Below are 15,712 nucleotides of genomic sequence, written 5' to 3'. Positions count from 1 at the left end.
TTTTGTAAGGAATGGAATAAGAAAATTTGGTTATGTCAGCATATATACTATAATAAAAAGAGAGGGGTCCATCCATCTGCCCACCCTGGCCAGGTCCCCAGGGCTGGAGCTGCTGGTAGAGCTCTATGCCCCAGCCAGCTCCAAGCCCCAGGACTGCTAGCGTTCTCCTGGCCACAGCCGGGTGCCTGGGGCTGCCGGGGTTCCCCAGCCCTGGCCGGGTCCCTGGGGCTGGGGCTGGGGCTGCCTGTGGAGCTCCGTGCCTCTGCTGGCTCCTGGCGCCAGGAATACAGTTGCTGAGAAGCTCTGCTCTCCAACTGGCTCCCAGCCCCAGGGCTGCTGGGGTTCCCACAGCCCCAGCCAGATCCCTGGGGCCAGAGCTGTCAGCGGAGCTGCACTCCCCAGCCAGCTGCTGGGTTTCCCTGAGCCCCAGCCGGATCCCAGGGGTTGGAGCTCTACGCACTGATTGGCTCTCAGCCCTGGAGCTGCCAGGATTCCACTGGCTGCTGGCCGCAGGTCTGCTGGGGTTTCCCAGCCCCTGGCCGAATCCCCAGGTCTGCAGCTGCTCTGTGCTGTGACTGGCTCCCAGCCCTCACCAGGTCCCCAGGGCTGGGGCTGCCAGGCTTCCTCCCAGCCCTGGCCCGATCCTCAGGGCTAGAGCTGCCAGTGAGCTCCTGCCTCAGTAATTGCCACAAATAGGCGGGCTCTGCTAATATTGATAAAACTGATTAACAAAACCCACATATATCTGTAGTAATTAGATGAATATGTGACCACTGAAATTGTAAATATTTGTCCATTTTTGGTGTAATTTAATGACAGGTTGCTAAATATTTGCAAGATACAGTTTATGTATTAACTGCGTGCAACAAAGTCTGTTGTAAAAGAGCAAATGGGCAGCTGAGAGAGCATGAGCTTGTTAGAATCCAACAATATTTGAACAGTAAATGACTTAGGCTGGAAACAGAAATACTTCAGAATCTGCTTAGTTTAACCTTTTATCAATAAAACTGTAAACCACCTCTTCGCTGCCTCACCATGTGATTGTCCACTGGCTCTTGTGTTTCATGAGCAAGAACTTTTCATTTGTCTGAATAATCCCACTAGATAGCAATGATGGTTTTAATATACGTTTAAATATGGTTTAGTTTTCTGCACTTTGGGGATAAAGAGACCAATATGGCTGAGGGGTGAGTGACAGTCAGTTCTGGTACCCCACAGTCACTTATTAATTTTACTCTTTCAGTCTATGTTATTATAGGGATTTTCTGCCTGGCTGCCTCCATTGGTCTTTACAGTTGTCTGTCTCCATTTGTAAGAAGATTCCCACTGGGGAAATGCAGGTATTTGACCATTTGCATACATATTAAAGGCAAAAATGTGTTTCTTGAAGTCTTAGAGTCAGTGATACTTCCCTTGGGTCTTAGGTTGGAGTTATACTTGGACTGTTGCTGCATAGTTAAAAATGTTAAACTGGAAAGGTGTAATTATGCCAAAAACCAGGAGCAGGTCTGAGTGATTGTTCTCCATTCTGCTTCTGTGCTGTTAAAAGCTTTACCTAACATGCCCTTGATATTCCATTGACTCTTAGTGTTTATGTGGTGTGTTCTTCATTTTCAGAATCCCTGACAACAACTTGCCATATTTTCACAAGCGTCCGCAGGTCCGGATGTTGCTTCTGGCTGTATTTTGTATCTCTGTTAGTGTGATCTGGGGAGTCTTCAGAAATGAAGATCAGTAAGTCCAGGCTTTACTTTCCACACTGAGCTACTGTACTACTGAATACATTGTGTAATGCAAGAGAGCAAGTTAACAGATCCCCTCAAAAGCCTGTGTTGATAATGCCCCAGGATTAAAGAAAGGAGGAGGGGCTTCAGAATTTAGGCATCTAGAAGTTGTCAATCAGAGCTTCCAGGACCCTGGTTACTTTCTGCATTGAGTTCCGAGCCCACTGACCCTGGTTCTTAAAGCTGTGCTTCCTACTAAGCCCAAGTTTTCATAGGCACAGCATATTTTGCTGCCACTGGGCTCCCAGATGGTCATACTTTTCTCTTTCCGAAATGGGAATGGAAATCAGGCAATGAGTTCCACTGCTGGGTGGACTCTTCCCCCTCCAGCTTCAGGGCTGGACAGGGATATAGGAATGGCCCATGAAATGGACATGTGGCTCCAGGTGTTTGTTGGGAATGGTTCATCTGGGCTCTCATTAAAACCATTATTCATTTGGTAGAGCTAGTTTAATTACTTTTTCTCTTTTGAGTTGTTGTCTGTTTGCAAGATCTATTAATGCTGCCCATGTGCCTCAGGCATCCAAACTCAGCCTTTCGCAAGCAACATCTGTATAGTAGAGCTCTGCACTCAGACTGGAATCCTGCAGGTACCACGGGACATTCTGCCAGAATAGTGGGAGCGAGTAAAATATATTATTTTGCTGGCGGGATTGGGTGAGCAAAAAAATCAGACTGTAGTACCATGGGAAAACACCGTATCTGTCTTCAGTTTTGCATTTAGAAGTTGTGTGAATTCTATTTTTATGTATATAATATATAAACTGACTTGAGAGAATTTTTTTAAGTAGCATGGGGTAATCTGTATCCCTTGCTGGATTTGCGGAATCTTTTACAAGTGGGAATAGCATAAAAAGGCAAGAAACAATGCAGGCATGGGTAGGAGCGAGTGAGTGAGGGCAGCACAGAAACGGTATGAAAAAACAGTCCCACAGTGGGTTGCAAGTCCTCATACACCACAACTTTCTTCTTTCTATTTGTAGTTTTAGAGTAGTAACAGAGAGGTAGCTGTGTTAGTCTGTTCTCCAACAAAACAATGCAGCAGATATGTAGCACTTCTTTGTTAGTCTTTAAAGTGCTACATTTCTGTTGCTTTGTTTAGTTTAAGAATAGTTCGTGTTTTATAGACGCTGGTTACCTGTTGCCGCCCCTAAATTCTCAGTTTACAGTTACATATCTTAGAATTAGATCTCTGACTTGAAATGGCCTTTCTGCCTTCTGGGTTTAAGCATGGCTCCTCATTCAAAAGAGGAGTACAATTAGTGAGGCAGATTTAAAGTGCATTTACTCTCTGGGGGAATTGCATGTTCCCGATAAATGTGCATTCTGCAGAATCTTTAAGTCCAGACCCAGAAAGGACAAGGAATCGCACCTACAGATTTTCCACTGGCTACATTGTCAGGCTCAGTGAGTAATGATCAACAGCTAGATATCGTCCTTGTTAGATATTTGTCTAACTTGTTCTTAAATTTCTCCAGTGATGGAGAATCTACAGCCACCCTAGGCAATTTTTTCCCGTCCTTAACCACTCTGACAGTTACAAAATTTTTCCTAGTGTCCAACCTAAACCTTCTTTGCTTCAGTTTAAGTCCATCTTTATTAATGACCTAGATGATGGGATGGGTTGCACCCTCTGCGAGTTTGGGGATGACACTAAGCTAGGGGGAGAGATAGATACACTGGAGGGTAGGTCCAGAGAGACTTAGACAAATCGAAAGTTTGGGCCAAAATAAATTTAATGTTCAACAAGGTTAAGTGCAGAATCCTGCACTTGAGACAGAAGTATGCCAAGTTAACAGTGTGCCCTTGTAACCAAGAAGGCTAGTGGCATATTGGGGTACATTAGGATGATAATTTCCAGTAGATCTAGAGAAATGATTATTCCCCTTTATTCAGCACCGGTAAGGCCACATCTGGAGTACTGCATCCAATTCTAGGTCCCCCATTATAGAAAGGATGTGGATGCATTGGGGACAGTCCAGCGGAGGGCAACAAAAATGGTTAGGAGGCTGGAGCACATGACCTATGGGGAGAGGCTGAGGGATTTGGGCTTGTTTAGTCTGCAGCAGAGGGGGATTTGATAGTAGCTTTTAACTAAAAGGGAGATTCCAGGGAGGATGGAGAGAGGTTGTTCTCAGTGGAACAACGAGTAGTGATCTCAAATTTCAGTGGAGGGCAGGGGTTTATAGGTTAGCTATTAGGAAAAACTGTTTCACTAGGAGGATGGTGAGGCACTGGAATTGATTACCTAGGGAGGTGGTGGAATCTCCATCCCTAGAGGTTTTTAAGTCCTGGCTTGACAAAGTCCTACCTGGGATGATTTAGTTGAGATTGGTCCTGCTTTGGGCAGGGGACTGGACTTGATGGCCTCCTGAGGTCCCTTCCAGCCCTGGGATTGTATGATTAACTTAATGAGTAAATCTGAGTTCAGCTACCAATGCCATTTCTCTAGGCTTGTCTAAATAACAGCCTTCAGAACCTAAGAGCATGAATGTGGGCTCTCTACCTCGAAGTCACAGCTCCAGCCACTCCTGCTTTGGCTCTGAAAATGAGGAGTTCATCAACAGACAAGCCACAGGGTGTGATAATCCCAAGAGGAAGATCTGGATCAATGCTTCCTCAAAGCACAGGTTCACCCCTTGTCTACAAATGTCTTCTGAGATTTTGCGGGCCCATGTAAGTTCCTCCCAAAACTCAACCAGTACTGATGTGGCAGGATCATCGAACAAATCTAAGGCTCCATCCTATTCTAGGAGCTTGGACACAGATACCTCTTCTGCTCTGATGCAGACAAAGCGTGGTTCAACTCCACAGCTCCCAATACTGCATGGCGGGACACTGGCTGATTCTGGTGGCCATTCCAGCACTGACAAGGAAGATTCAGCATTGCCTATATCAATTCATGGCATTTCCATTTCTTAAATACTGTGTGCAGATGTGGTCACCCCATCTCATAAACTTCCATATCCAGCTGTCTTGCGCCCAGGAGGTTTCCAGATATTCAGCTATTATGGATAACAGAGAGGATCCCTTCGCTGCCTGGGGTCTGCACTATAGCAGCACTCCCCTCCCCAAATGCTTGGCAGCCTGGCTCCTGGAGCACAGCCTCCACCTGTGTAGCCTGCTCTGTGATCCCAGCAGCTCAGGTGCCAGCCCATGCTGCTTCCCTGTGCTCTGGCCACCCATCCTACTGCACTCCCACTGGAGTTAAGCTGCTCTTAACAGCTCAGGCCATGGCCTGTGCTGCCTCCCTGTGCTCCAGCCACCTGTCCTGCCACACTTTCCACTGGAGATGAGCAGCTCTCAGCAGCTCAGCTACTGTCCTGTGCTGCTGGGTAGGTGGAGGAGGGTGGGATGGCTCCCCACGCTCTGGCCACCTGTCTTGCCGCCCTCTCACAGGGGTTCAGTGGCTCAGGCCCCAGTCTGTGCTGCTGCACAGGGGGAAAGGGAAGCTGGCACGTGATAGGGAGAGTATTCTCCCCTTCTGCACCTCCCCTGCCCACTGGCGGCAGTTACTGAGCAGCCCTGTAGCCTCCGCAGCCCTGGCCCAGGGAAAAATGGCATCTTGGCTCCCACCTGTGTCCCACTGCCTGTCCCTGCTTAAGATGGGGAAACAGCATCACTGGCTCAGGCAGGACGGGAGGCCTTTGCCGCATGACAGCAGCACAGCTCCCCTGGAAGAGGAAATGAAGGTGCCGGGAATAGCACCTGGTGGCAGTGCCAGCTATTTGAGAGCACCGGTTAATTGAATACCCGTTGAAAGAGAGTGTACTGTATATTGGCATTGGAAAATGTTCAGAAAAGGGCAACGAAAGTGATTGCGGGTGTAGAAGAGCTTCCATGTAAGGAGAGACTAATAAGCCTGGGACTTTTAAGCTTGGAAAAGAGATGTCTGAGAGAGGATGTGATGGAGGTCTATAAAATCATAACTGGTGTTGAGAAGGTAAATAAGGGCATGTTATTTACACCTTCTCATAACACAGGAACTAGAGGTTGAAAATGAATTCTTCTTCGAGTGTCCCCGTGGGTGCTCCACATTAGGTGTCGGGCTCGCCCGGCGCCGCAGATCGGATCTTCCAAGCAGTTTCTGCCGGACCGCGCATGCGCCGGTGCGCGCCTCTCCCTTGTGCGCTCCTGGCCACGTGCGCGATCTGGTCCCCGTCAGTTCCTCTTAACCGCCGTCGGCTGCAGACGGAATCCGACTAGGCTACGGCTAAGTTAACGTATTCAATGGTTTTTAGCTGTTTTCTTTAAAGTTTTCAAGTTCTTAGTCTATTGTTAAGTTAGCCAGTTGTTATTTTCAAAAAAAAAAAAAAGAACAAGAAACAACAAGCGGGACGGAATTCAGTCCAGTCCTAGTAACAAGCGGAGCACCGGAGGCCAGGAGCCTAGGGCCATTAGCCCTCCTGCCGCGGCAGGCTATCCGAGAGGGGGAAAACAGCACAGAGAAGATGCTAGGTACCCCATTAACAACTAAAAGACTCACCAACAATGTCCTCTTCAGGATTCAAGAAATGTGAGTCTTGCCGAGAGGCAATGCCAGTGTCTGATGGGCACAGTCACTGTATAAGGTGCCTTGGGAGTCCCATGTCACGCAGAAATGCTCCTTCTGTGCAAAATTAACAGCCCGAGCAAGGAAGGACAGGGAGATGCGGCTTAAAATGCTGCTCTTCGACAAGGCCCTCCAGCCAGACGTGCCGGAGCGGCCGCAGCAGGAGGGACCCTCCGGGCCCATGAAAGGAAAGCTGCCTCCTTCACCCCATCAGCGCAAAAATGGAGGAAAGTCTCCCCAGCCCGATCCCTGCTGGCAGCGACAGCGAGCGGGACGGGAGGAGCGCACAGCCCCCAGCCGCAGCAACAGCTGATCGGCGGTGGCACGGAGAGCCATGTGGAGGCAGCTCAGCCTCCGATGATCAAACAGCCGCCCCGCACCACAGGCAGGGTGGCGGCTAAACAAGCGGCGGTACCAGCGGCACCGCAGGCAGTGGCACCAACCCCCGGGAACCGGCGGTGCAGAGCGCGCAGGCACGCAGCCTGCAGGCACCGGAGGACACTGCCCGCGCGGCACCGCCCAAGAGCGTGCCGAGCGCGGTGCGGACGGGGCCGAGATCCCCTGCACGTCAGGGGGCGGAGCCACCCCCTCAAGGGAGGGGGAAGGCTGCACAGAAAACAAGGCACCGCAGCCCCTCTCCAGACAGGGCTGCAGAGTTGCTTTCTCTCAGCCCTCCGCTCATGCTGCGGACTCCAACTAGAAGGCAGGGGTCCCCCCTAGCCTACCCAGAGCCCCCGTTTCCATTTTTACAACCAGCCTCGCCCTGGCTGGGACCACCCTCACCCTTCTTTGGGTTTGAGCCGCTGGAGTACTATCACAAATCACTCTCTCCAGTGTCCCATGTCTCTCGACGATCTCGCTCCCCCAGACGCAGGGGGTACGCACCAAGGGAGTGGTCCAGGTCACCTTCCCAAGAACAGTGCCCATGCTGCCATGGTCGCCCCTATCACGCGGGGCATAGACACCACCGGCATTCTACCAGGGAAAGATCCCCACAGACGGTCCCGTATCCCTGAGGGCAATCGCGACCGGGGACAGAGACTCAAGTATCTCAGGGGGAACTGGTTATGGAACCCCGAGATTTTTCCCTCGCAAGCTTCCAGCGAGCGGATGTACCATCGCCAACAGGAACTGGAAGGGTCCAGAGAGGCGTATCCTAGTGGTTCTTCTTCGAGTGTCCCCGTGGGTGCTCCACATTAGGTGTTGGGCTCGCCCGGCGCAGCAGATCGGATCTTCCAAGCAGTTTCTGCCGGACCGCGCATGCGCCGGTGCGCGCCACTCCCCCTCGCGCTCCCGGCCACGTGCGCGATCCGGTCCCCGCCAGTTCCTCTTAACCGCCGTCGGCTGCAGACGGAATCCGACTAGGCTAAGGCCAAATAGCGTATTCAACGACTTTATCTGTTTTTCTTTCAAAGGTTTTTTCAGATACTTAGGCTACTATGAGTTAGCCGGTTGTTATTTTGCAAAAAAAAAAAAAAAAAAAAGAGAACGAACAACAACAAACAAACTACGAGCGGGACAGCTTCAGCCAGTCCCAGTAACAAGCGCTGGAGCTACGGCCATCAGCCCTCCTGCTGAGGCAGGCCATCGGACGGGGAAAACAGCACAAAGAAGGTGCTAAGTACCCGCTTAATACAACTCAAAGACTCACCAACAATGTCCTCTTCAGGCTTTAAAAAATGTGAGTCCTGCCGAGAGGCGATTAAGGAGAGACAGGGAGATGCGGCTTAAAATGCTGCTTTGGATAAGGCCCTCCAGCCAGACGTGCCGGAGCGGCCGCAGCAGGAGAGACCCTCCGGGGCCCATAAAAGGAAAGCTGCCTCCCTCACTCCATCAGCGCAGAAACGGAGGAAAGTCTCCCCAGCCCGATCCCTGGCGGCAGCAACAGCGAGCGGGACAGGAGGAGCGCACAGCCCCCAGCCGCAGCAACAGCTGATCGGCGGCGGCAGGGAGAGCCACGTGGAAGCGGCTCAGCCTCCGATGATCAGCCAGCCGCCCTGCACCGCAGGCAGGGCAGCGGCTTAAAACTGCTTTTCATAAGGCCCTCCAGCCAGACGTGCCGGAGCAGCCGCAGCAGGAGGGACCCTGCGGGGCCCATAAAAGGAAAGCTGCCAAAAACGGAGGAAAGCCTCCCCAGCCCGATCCCTGCCGGCAACAATAGCGAGCGGGACGGGAGGAGCGAGCAGCCCCCAGCCGCAGCAACAGCTGATCGGCGGCGGCACGGAGAGCCACGTGGAAGCGGCTCAGCCTCCGATAATCAGCCAGCCGCCCCGCACCGCAGGCAGGGCGGCGGCTAAACAAGCGCCGGTACCGGCGGCACCGACCCCCGGGGAACCGGCGGTGCAGAGCGCGCAGGCACGCAGCCTGCAGGCACCGGAGCACACCGCACCTGCCGCACCGCCCTCCAGCGTGCCGAGCTCGGTGCGCACGGGGCTGGAATCCCCTGTACGTCAGGGGGCAGAGTTACCTCCTCAAGGGAGGGGGAAGGCTGCACACAAGAGGAGGCATTGCAGCCCCTCTCCGCACAGGGCTGTGGAGTTGCTTTCTCACAGCCCTCCGCTTATGTTACAGACTCCAACCAGAAGGCAGGGGTCCCCCCTAGCCTACCCGGAGCCCCCTTCTCCATTTTTTTGCAACCAGCCTCACCCTGGCTGGGACCACCTTCACCCTTCCTGGGGTTTGAACCGCTGGACTATTATGCAAAATCACTCTCTCCAGCCTCCCCCAGACGCAGAGGGTATGCACCAAGGGAGTGGTCTAGGTCACCTTCCCAAGAACAGTGCCTATACTGCCATGGTCGCCCCTACCACGCGGGGCATAGACACCATCGGCTATCTACCAGGGAAAGATCCCCACAAACAATCTCGTACCCCCGAGGGCAATTGCGACCGGGGACAGAGACTCAAGCATCTCAGGGGGGTCTGGTTATGGAACCCCGAGATTTTCCCTCGCAAACTTCTAGTGAGAGGGTGTACCATCACCAGCAGGAACCGGAAGGGTCCACAGAGACGTATCCCAGTGGTTCCTCGCTCTCCTCCCCGGATGAGGCTACGGCCCCGGGGGACGTCCATCCTCCGGACGATCTCAAACAGTTCCAAGAGCTGTTTTACGAGGGTGGCCTTCACGCAAGGCATCCAGACAGCTAAGGTGCAAGAGAAACACCATAAGCTCCTCAAAAATCTGAGACCTCCGGCCTCCTCCAAAATAGCAATACCGCTTAATGACGCAATCTTGGAGTCTGCCACTATGATATGGCAGACTCCTGCGACTATTCCGCCTGTCCACAAGAGAGCGGAAAAAAAAAAAAAAAAAAAAAAAAAAAAAAAACTTCGTGCCGACAAAGGGCACGGAGTTCCTGTTCAGCCACCCACAACCAAATTCCTTGGTGGTGGAGTCGTCGCAATGTGGGGGAACAGACAAACATGCCAAAAAGCTAGAGCTGTTGGGCAGAAAGGTCTACTCCTCCTCCACTCTACTGTTGCGAATGGCAAATTACGCAGCGCATCTAGCGAACCATAATTTCGATAACCACATTAGGTTAACCTCCCTCATGGACTCGCTTCCAGAGGGCAAGAAACCAGTGCTCAAGGCCATCATGCAAGAAGGCTACGCGGCCTCGAGGACGGGAGTTCAGATCGCCCTGGATGTTGCGGACTCAGCAATAGCGTCCCCAGTACCACAGGGGTTACGAGCAAGGGCGACATCAACAGCACCAGCAGTACAGAACTCCCAGGCGTCGTTCCCAACACAGCCGTGCGTCCTCGGGGCAGGGCCAAAGGCCACAAGTTTGACACACAGATCCAGGGCTGCGCCATCACTACCGTCGCAAGGTCATCCGAAGCGGTTATTCCACCATCGCCTCCGACCATTCTATAACCAGTGACGAAGGATCACCACAGACAAATGGGTGCTGGAGATCATAGCCACGGGGTACGCCATCCCCTTCCAGTCGCTACCACCGCCATGACCTCCACCCAGGCCCCACCTCCAGGAGGCCTCCCACGTGGCGAGGCTCAAGCAGGAGGTAGACCATCTCATGCTCATAGGGGCAGTGGAAAGAGTGCCGGAGCAACTGCAAGGGAGAGGGTTCTACTCCAGGTACTTCCTCACGGGGAAAAAGACAGGAGGTGGGAGGTCCATCTTAGATTTTCGAGGCCTCAACCGGTACCTGCGCAAGCAACGCTTTCGGATGATCACAATCGCCTCCATCCTTACGGCACTATACGATGGAGATTGGTTCGCAGCCCTCGACTTATAAGACGCGTATTTTCACATAACTATTCATCCGGCTCACCTACGATTCCTCTGGTTTCTCATGGTAGGCAAAGAACGTTTTCCATACAAGGTCCTACCGTTTGGCCTCTCCTCGGCCCCCAGAGTCTTCACCAAGCCCTTGGCAGTGGTGTCAGCCTACCTGCACAGACAGGGGGTATTTATATTCCAGTATCCGGATGACTGCCTACTCAAAGGGGCCTCGAAGGAGGAGGTACTACGCATAATATGCGTCACAACAGGCACGTTCTCTCGCTCGGCCTGGTTATCAATCTGACAAAATCAAAGATAGACCCCACGCAGGACATAGAGTTCGTAGGGGCACGCATAAATTCTATTACAGTGAGGGCGTATCTACCAGAGACTCCCTTTCGGGCCGTTGGCTCCCTCGTGCAAGTCTTCACCTTCAGCCCTACGGTGCTGGTTCTGACGTGCTTACAGCTGCTGGGCCACATGGCAGCAGCGGCGTTTGTACAACAGAACGCCAGGTTACACATGCGCAGCATGCAGCACTGGCTGGCGAGCGTATACAACCCGGCAGCACACACTGTTCACAGGGTGGCGTCGCCCACAACAGAGGTGTGCAAATCCCTGCAATGGTGGGTAAACCCCGAGAACCTGCTAACAGGGGTACCCTTCCACCAACCACACATATTGGTTTTTCTTACTACAGACGCCTCCCTCATAGGGTGGGGAGCACACATGGGCGAAGAGGTGACGCAAGGGCTGTGGTCCTCCACGGAGCAGTCACTGCACACAAATATACTGGAGCTCAGAGCAGTGTTCAACGCCTGCAGACACTTTCGAGACCATATAAAAGGCAAAGTAGTCGGGATCAGTATAGACAATACCTCCACCATGTTTTATATGAATCGGCAAGGAGGAGCTCGGTCCCGTGCCTTATGTGCAGAAGCAGTCCGGTCGTGAAACTGCTGCGTCGCCAACAATATAACCCTGGAAGCCTCGTACTTCCCAGGCGCTCACAATGTGCAGGCAGACCAGCTGAGCAGGCGTTTCGCACTCACGCACGAGTGGCAGATCCGTCCCGATCTGCTGCAACCGATTTTTCACACATGGGGTTTTTCCCCAGATAGACCTGTTTGCTACTCAGCACAACAAGAAGTGCCCACGATTCTGCTCCAGGGCAGGACTGGGACGGGGGTCCCTGAGGGACGCCTTCGCGATCTCTTGGAGGGGCCCCCTGCTTTACGCTTTCCCTCCCACAGTGCTCATCCACAAGGTGTTGCAGAAAGCCAGGAGGGAAGGAGCCTGAATGATCCCGATAGTCCCAACGTGGGATCGACAGCAATGGTTCCCCCTACTCCTGCGCATGTCGGACCGGCCACCGATGCCCCTTCCGGTGGCGCCGGATCTGCTCAGGCAAGCCCAGGGGTCCATAGTGCATCCGCACCCCCAAGGCCTGCGACTACAAACGTGGTTAATCCATGGCTCAGCTCCCTAGAGAGCACATGTACAGAGGAAGTGCAGCAAGTCCTAGAAAGTAGCAGGAGGACTTCCACCAGGAAGACCTACAAGCAGAAATGGACTCGCTTCACGGCATGGTGTTCTACCAAACAGCTAGCCCCCCTTTCGGTGCCTATGGCTGTGATATTAGAGTATTTACTGGACCTCAAGAGAGGAGGACTCTCGCTATCCTCGTTTAAGGTCCACCTTGCCGCCTTTTTGGCATTCACACACAGAGAGACAGGGCACACGGTGTTCGCCCATCCCATGGTTACCAGGTTCCTTAAAGGGCTGGTAAACCTATACCCCCCCCCTCGGAAACCGCTTCCACCTTCGTGGAACTTGGACCTGGGGCTTAATGTGAAAAGGGGACCACCGTTCGAGCCTTTGGCCACGGTTTCCCTCTGCCTCCTTATGATAAAGACGACCTCTCTTCTCGCAATCACGTCAGCTCGCAGGGTGAGCGAGCTTGCGGCAGTTATGGCAACGCCACCCTGCGCTGTTTTTTCCAAGGAGGCGGTAACCATACGGCTGCATCCAGCCTTTGTTCCTAAAGTTTCTTCTGAGCTTCATACTAACGAACCTATTGTTTACCCTCGTTTTATCCAAAGCCTCATAACTCTGACAAAGAGGCGCGCCTACGCCTCCTGGACGTGAGGAGGCGCTAGCTTTCTATATGGACAGGGCCAAGTCCTTCCAGAGAATGGATAGACTCCTAGTCTCTATCGCTCCCAAATCAAAAGGAGAATGTCTCTCTTCGCAGAGAATCTCGAAGCACATCGTATCTTGCATTAAAAAGTGCTACAAACTCAAAAAGACTCCTTTCCTGGCCATGCCCAGAACTCATTCCACTAGGGCGGTGGCAGCATCAACAGCCCTTTTTCAAGGGCGTTGCGCTAAAAGACATTTGCAGAGTGGCGACCTGGTCATCCTGTGACACCTTCGCCAAACATTACGCCCTTCACAGGGTATTCCAGGAGGATACCCGTCTCTCGACAGCGGTCCTCTCGGGGACAAGCTGCACATACTCCGATTACCCACCTCCTATCTTGGGTTACTGCTGGGTAGTCACCTAATGTGGAGCACCCACGGGGACACTCGAAGAAGAAAGAAAGGTTACTCACCGTAGTAACGGTGGTTCTTCGAGATGTGTCCCCGTGGGTGCTCCACTACCCGCCCATCCTCCCCGCTTCGGATCTCTGTTTAGTGTTTTGCAGGAGCATCCGAGGCGATTGGTCAAGGAACTGGTGGGGACCGGATCGCACACGTGGCCGGGAGCGCGCAGGGGAGTGGCGCGCACCGGCGCATGCGCGGTCCGGCAGAAACTGCTTGGAAGATCCGATCTGCGGCGCCGGGCGAGCCCGACACCTAATGTGGAGCACCCACGGGGACACATCTCGAAGAACCACCGTTACTACGGTGAGTAACCTTTCTTTCCTCTCTCTCCTCCCCGGACGAGGCTACAGCCCCGGGGGATGTCCATCCTCCGGACGATCTCAAACAGTTTCAAGAGCTGTTTAAAAGGGTGGCCTTCACGCAAGGCATCCAGACAGCAGAGGTGCAAGAGAAACACCATAAGCTCCTCAAAAATCTGAGACCTCCGGCCTCCTCCGAAATAGCAATACCGCTTGACGAAGCAATCTTGGAGTCCGCCACTACGATATGGCAGACCCCTGCGACTATTCCACCTGTCCACAAGAGAGCGGACAAGAAATACTTCGTGCCGGCGAAGGGCATGGAGTTCCTGTTCAGCCACCCACAACCAAATTCCTTGGTGGTAGAGTCGTCGCAACAAAGATCAAAGACATCTCAATTCAAGACAGGGGGAACAGACAAAGATGCCAAGAAGCTAGAGCTGTTCGGCAGAAAGGTCTACTCCTCCTCCACACTACTGTTGCGAATGGCAAATTACGCAGCGCATCTAGCGAACCACAATTTCGACAACTACACTAGGTTGACCTCCCTCATGGACTCACTTCCAGAGGACAAAAAACCGGTGTTCAAGGCCATCGTGCAAGAAGGCTACGCGGCCTCGAGGACAGGAGTTCAGATCGCCCTGGATGTTGCGGACACAGCAGCATGCTCCACAGCTACGGCAGTGGTGATGCGAAGGGAGTCCTGGCTCCAGACTTCGGGTATACCGAGGGATCTGCAGGCGAAGATCGTCGATCTCCCCTTCGACACGCAGAAGCTGTTTGCTGAATCAACTGACCCGGTCCTTCATTCCAGTAAAGATTCAAGAGCCACACTTAGGACCCTGGGGATTTACACCCCTCCATACAGAAAGAAAAAGTACTACCCTCAACAAAGACGGTACCAGTACCAGCCACAGCGTCCCCAGTACCACAGGGGTTACGAGCAAGGGCGACATCAACAGCACCAGCAGTACAGAACTCCCAGGCAACGTTCCCAACAGAGCCGGGCGTCCTTGGGGCAGGGCCAAAGGCCACAAGTTTGACACACAGATCCAGGGCTGCGCTATCACTACCATCGCACAAGGTCATCCAAAGCAGTTATTCCACCATCGCCTCTGACCATTCTACGACCAGTGGCAAAGGATCACCACAGACAAATGGGTGCTGGAGATCATAGCCACGGGGTACGCCATCCCCTTCCAGTCGCTACCACCGCCACGACGTCCACCCAGGCCCCACCTATAGGAGGCCTCCCACGTAGCGAGGCTCAAGCAGGAGGTAGACCATCTCATGCTCATAGGGGCAGTGGAAAGAGTGCCGGAGCAACTGCAAGGGAAAGGGTTCTACTCGAGGTACTTCCTCACGGAGAAAAAGACAGGAGGCTGGAGGCCCATCTTAGATCTTCGAGGCCTCAACCGGTACCTGTGCAAGCAACGCTTTTGGATGATCACAATCGCCTCCATCCTTACGGCACTGGACGATGGAGATTGGTTCGCAGCCCTCGACTTACAAGACGTGTATTTTCACATAACTATCCATCCGGCTCACCGAGGATTCCTCCGGTTCATGGTAGGCAAAGAACATTTTCCATACAAGGTCCTACGGTTTGCCTCTCCTCGGCCCCCAGAGTCTTCACCAAGCCCTTGGCAGTGGTGTCAGCCTACCTGCACAGACAGGGGGTATTTATATTCCCGTATCTGGACGACTGCCTACTCAAAGGGGCCTCGAAGGAAGAGGTACTACGCATGATACGCGTCACAACAGGCACGTTCTCTTCGCTTGGTCTGGTTATCAATCTGGCAAAATCAAAGATAGACCCCACACAGGACATAGAGTTCATAGGGGCACGCATAAATTCTATTACAGCGAGAGTGTATCTACCAGAGACACGCTTTCGGGCCATCGGCTCCCTCGTGCAAGTCATCACCTTCAGCCCTACGGTGCCGGTTCTGACAGCTTACAGCTGCTGGGCCACATGGCAGCAGCGACGTTCGTAGTATAGAACGCCAGGTTACACATGCGCAGCATGCAGCACTGGCTGGCGAGCGTATACAAACCGGCAGCACACACCGTTCACAGGGTGGTGTCACCCACAACAGAGGTGCGCAAATCCCTGCAATGGTGGGTAAACCCCAAGAACATGCTAACAGGGGTACCCTTCCACCAACCACAAATATCGGTTTTTCTTTCTGCAGATGCCTCCCACATAGGGTGGGGAGCACACA

At 53.0% G+C, this 15,712-nt stretch overlaps 1 protein-coding gene across 7 annotated transcripts in view; it reads left to right on the top strand.

The window, feature by feature from the left end:
* Positions 1–15,712, top strand: part of SPPL2B (signal peptide peptidase like 2B) — a 97,842-nt gene that overhangs the window by 53,201 nt on the left and 28,929 nt on the right. For all 7 annotated transcript variants that reach the window (XR_012642639.1, XR_012642638.1, XM_074978225.1 and 4 more), the window contains 2 exons: positions 1,244–1,340; positions 1,618–1,734. Coding sequence is in view for 5 of the 7 variants with exons in the window: in XM_074978225.1 (XP_074834326.1) it covers positions 1,244–1,340; positions 1,618–1,734 (214 nt within the window). In the remaining 2 variants the exon portion in view is untranslated. The remainder of the gene's footprint in view (positions 1–1,243; positions 1,341–1,617; positions 1,735–15,712) is intronic.

This window comes from Carettochelys insculpta, chromosome 27, assembly GCF_033958435.1.
Source record: "Carettochelys insculpta isolate YL-2023 chromosome 27, ASM3395843v1, whole genome shotgun sequence".
Taxonomy (NCBI): Eukaryota; Metazoa; Chordata; order Testudines; family Carettochelyidae; genus Carettochelys; species Carettochelys insculpta.
Note: the sequence above shows the minus strand (reverse complement) of the source record. Positions and strands in the feature narration are given on the sequence as shown.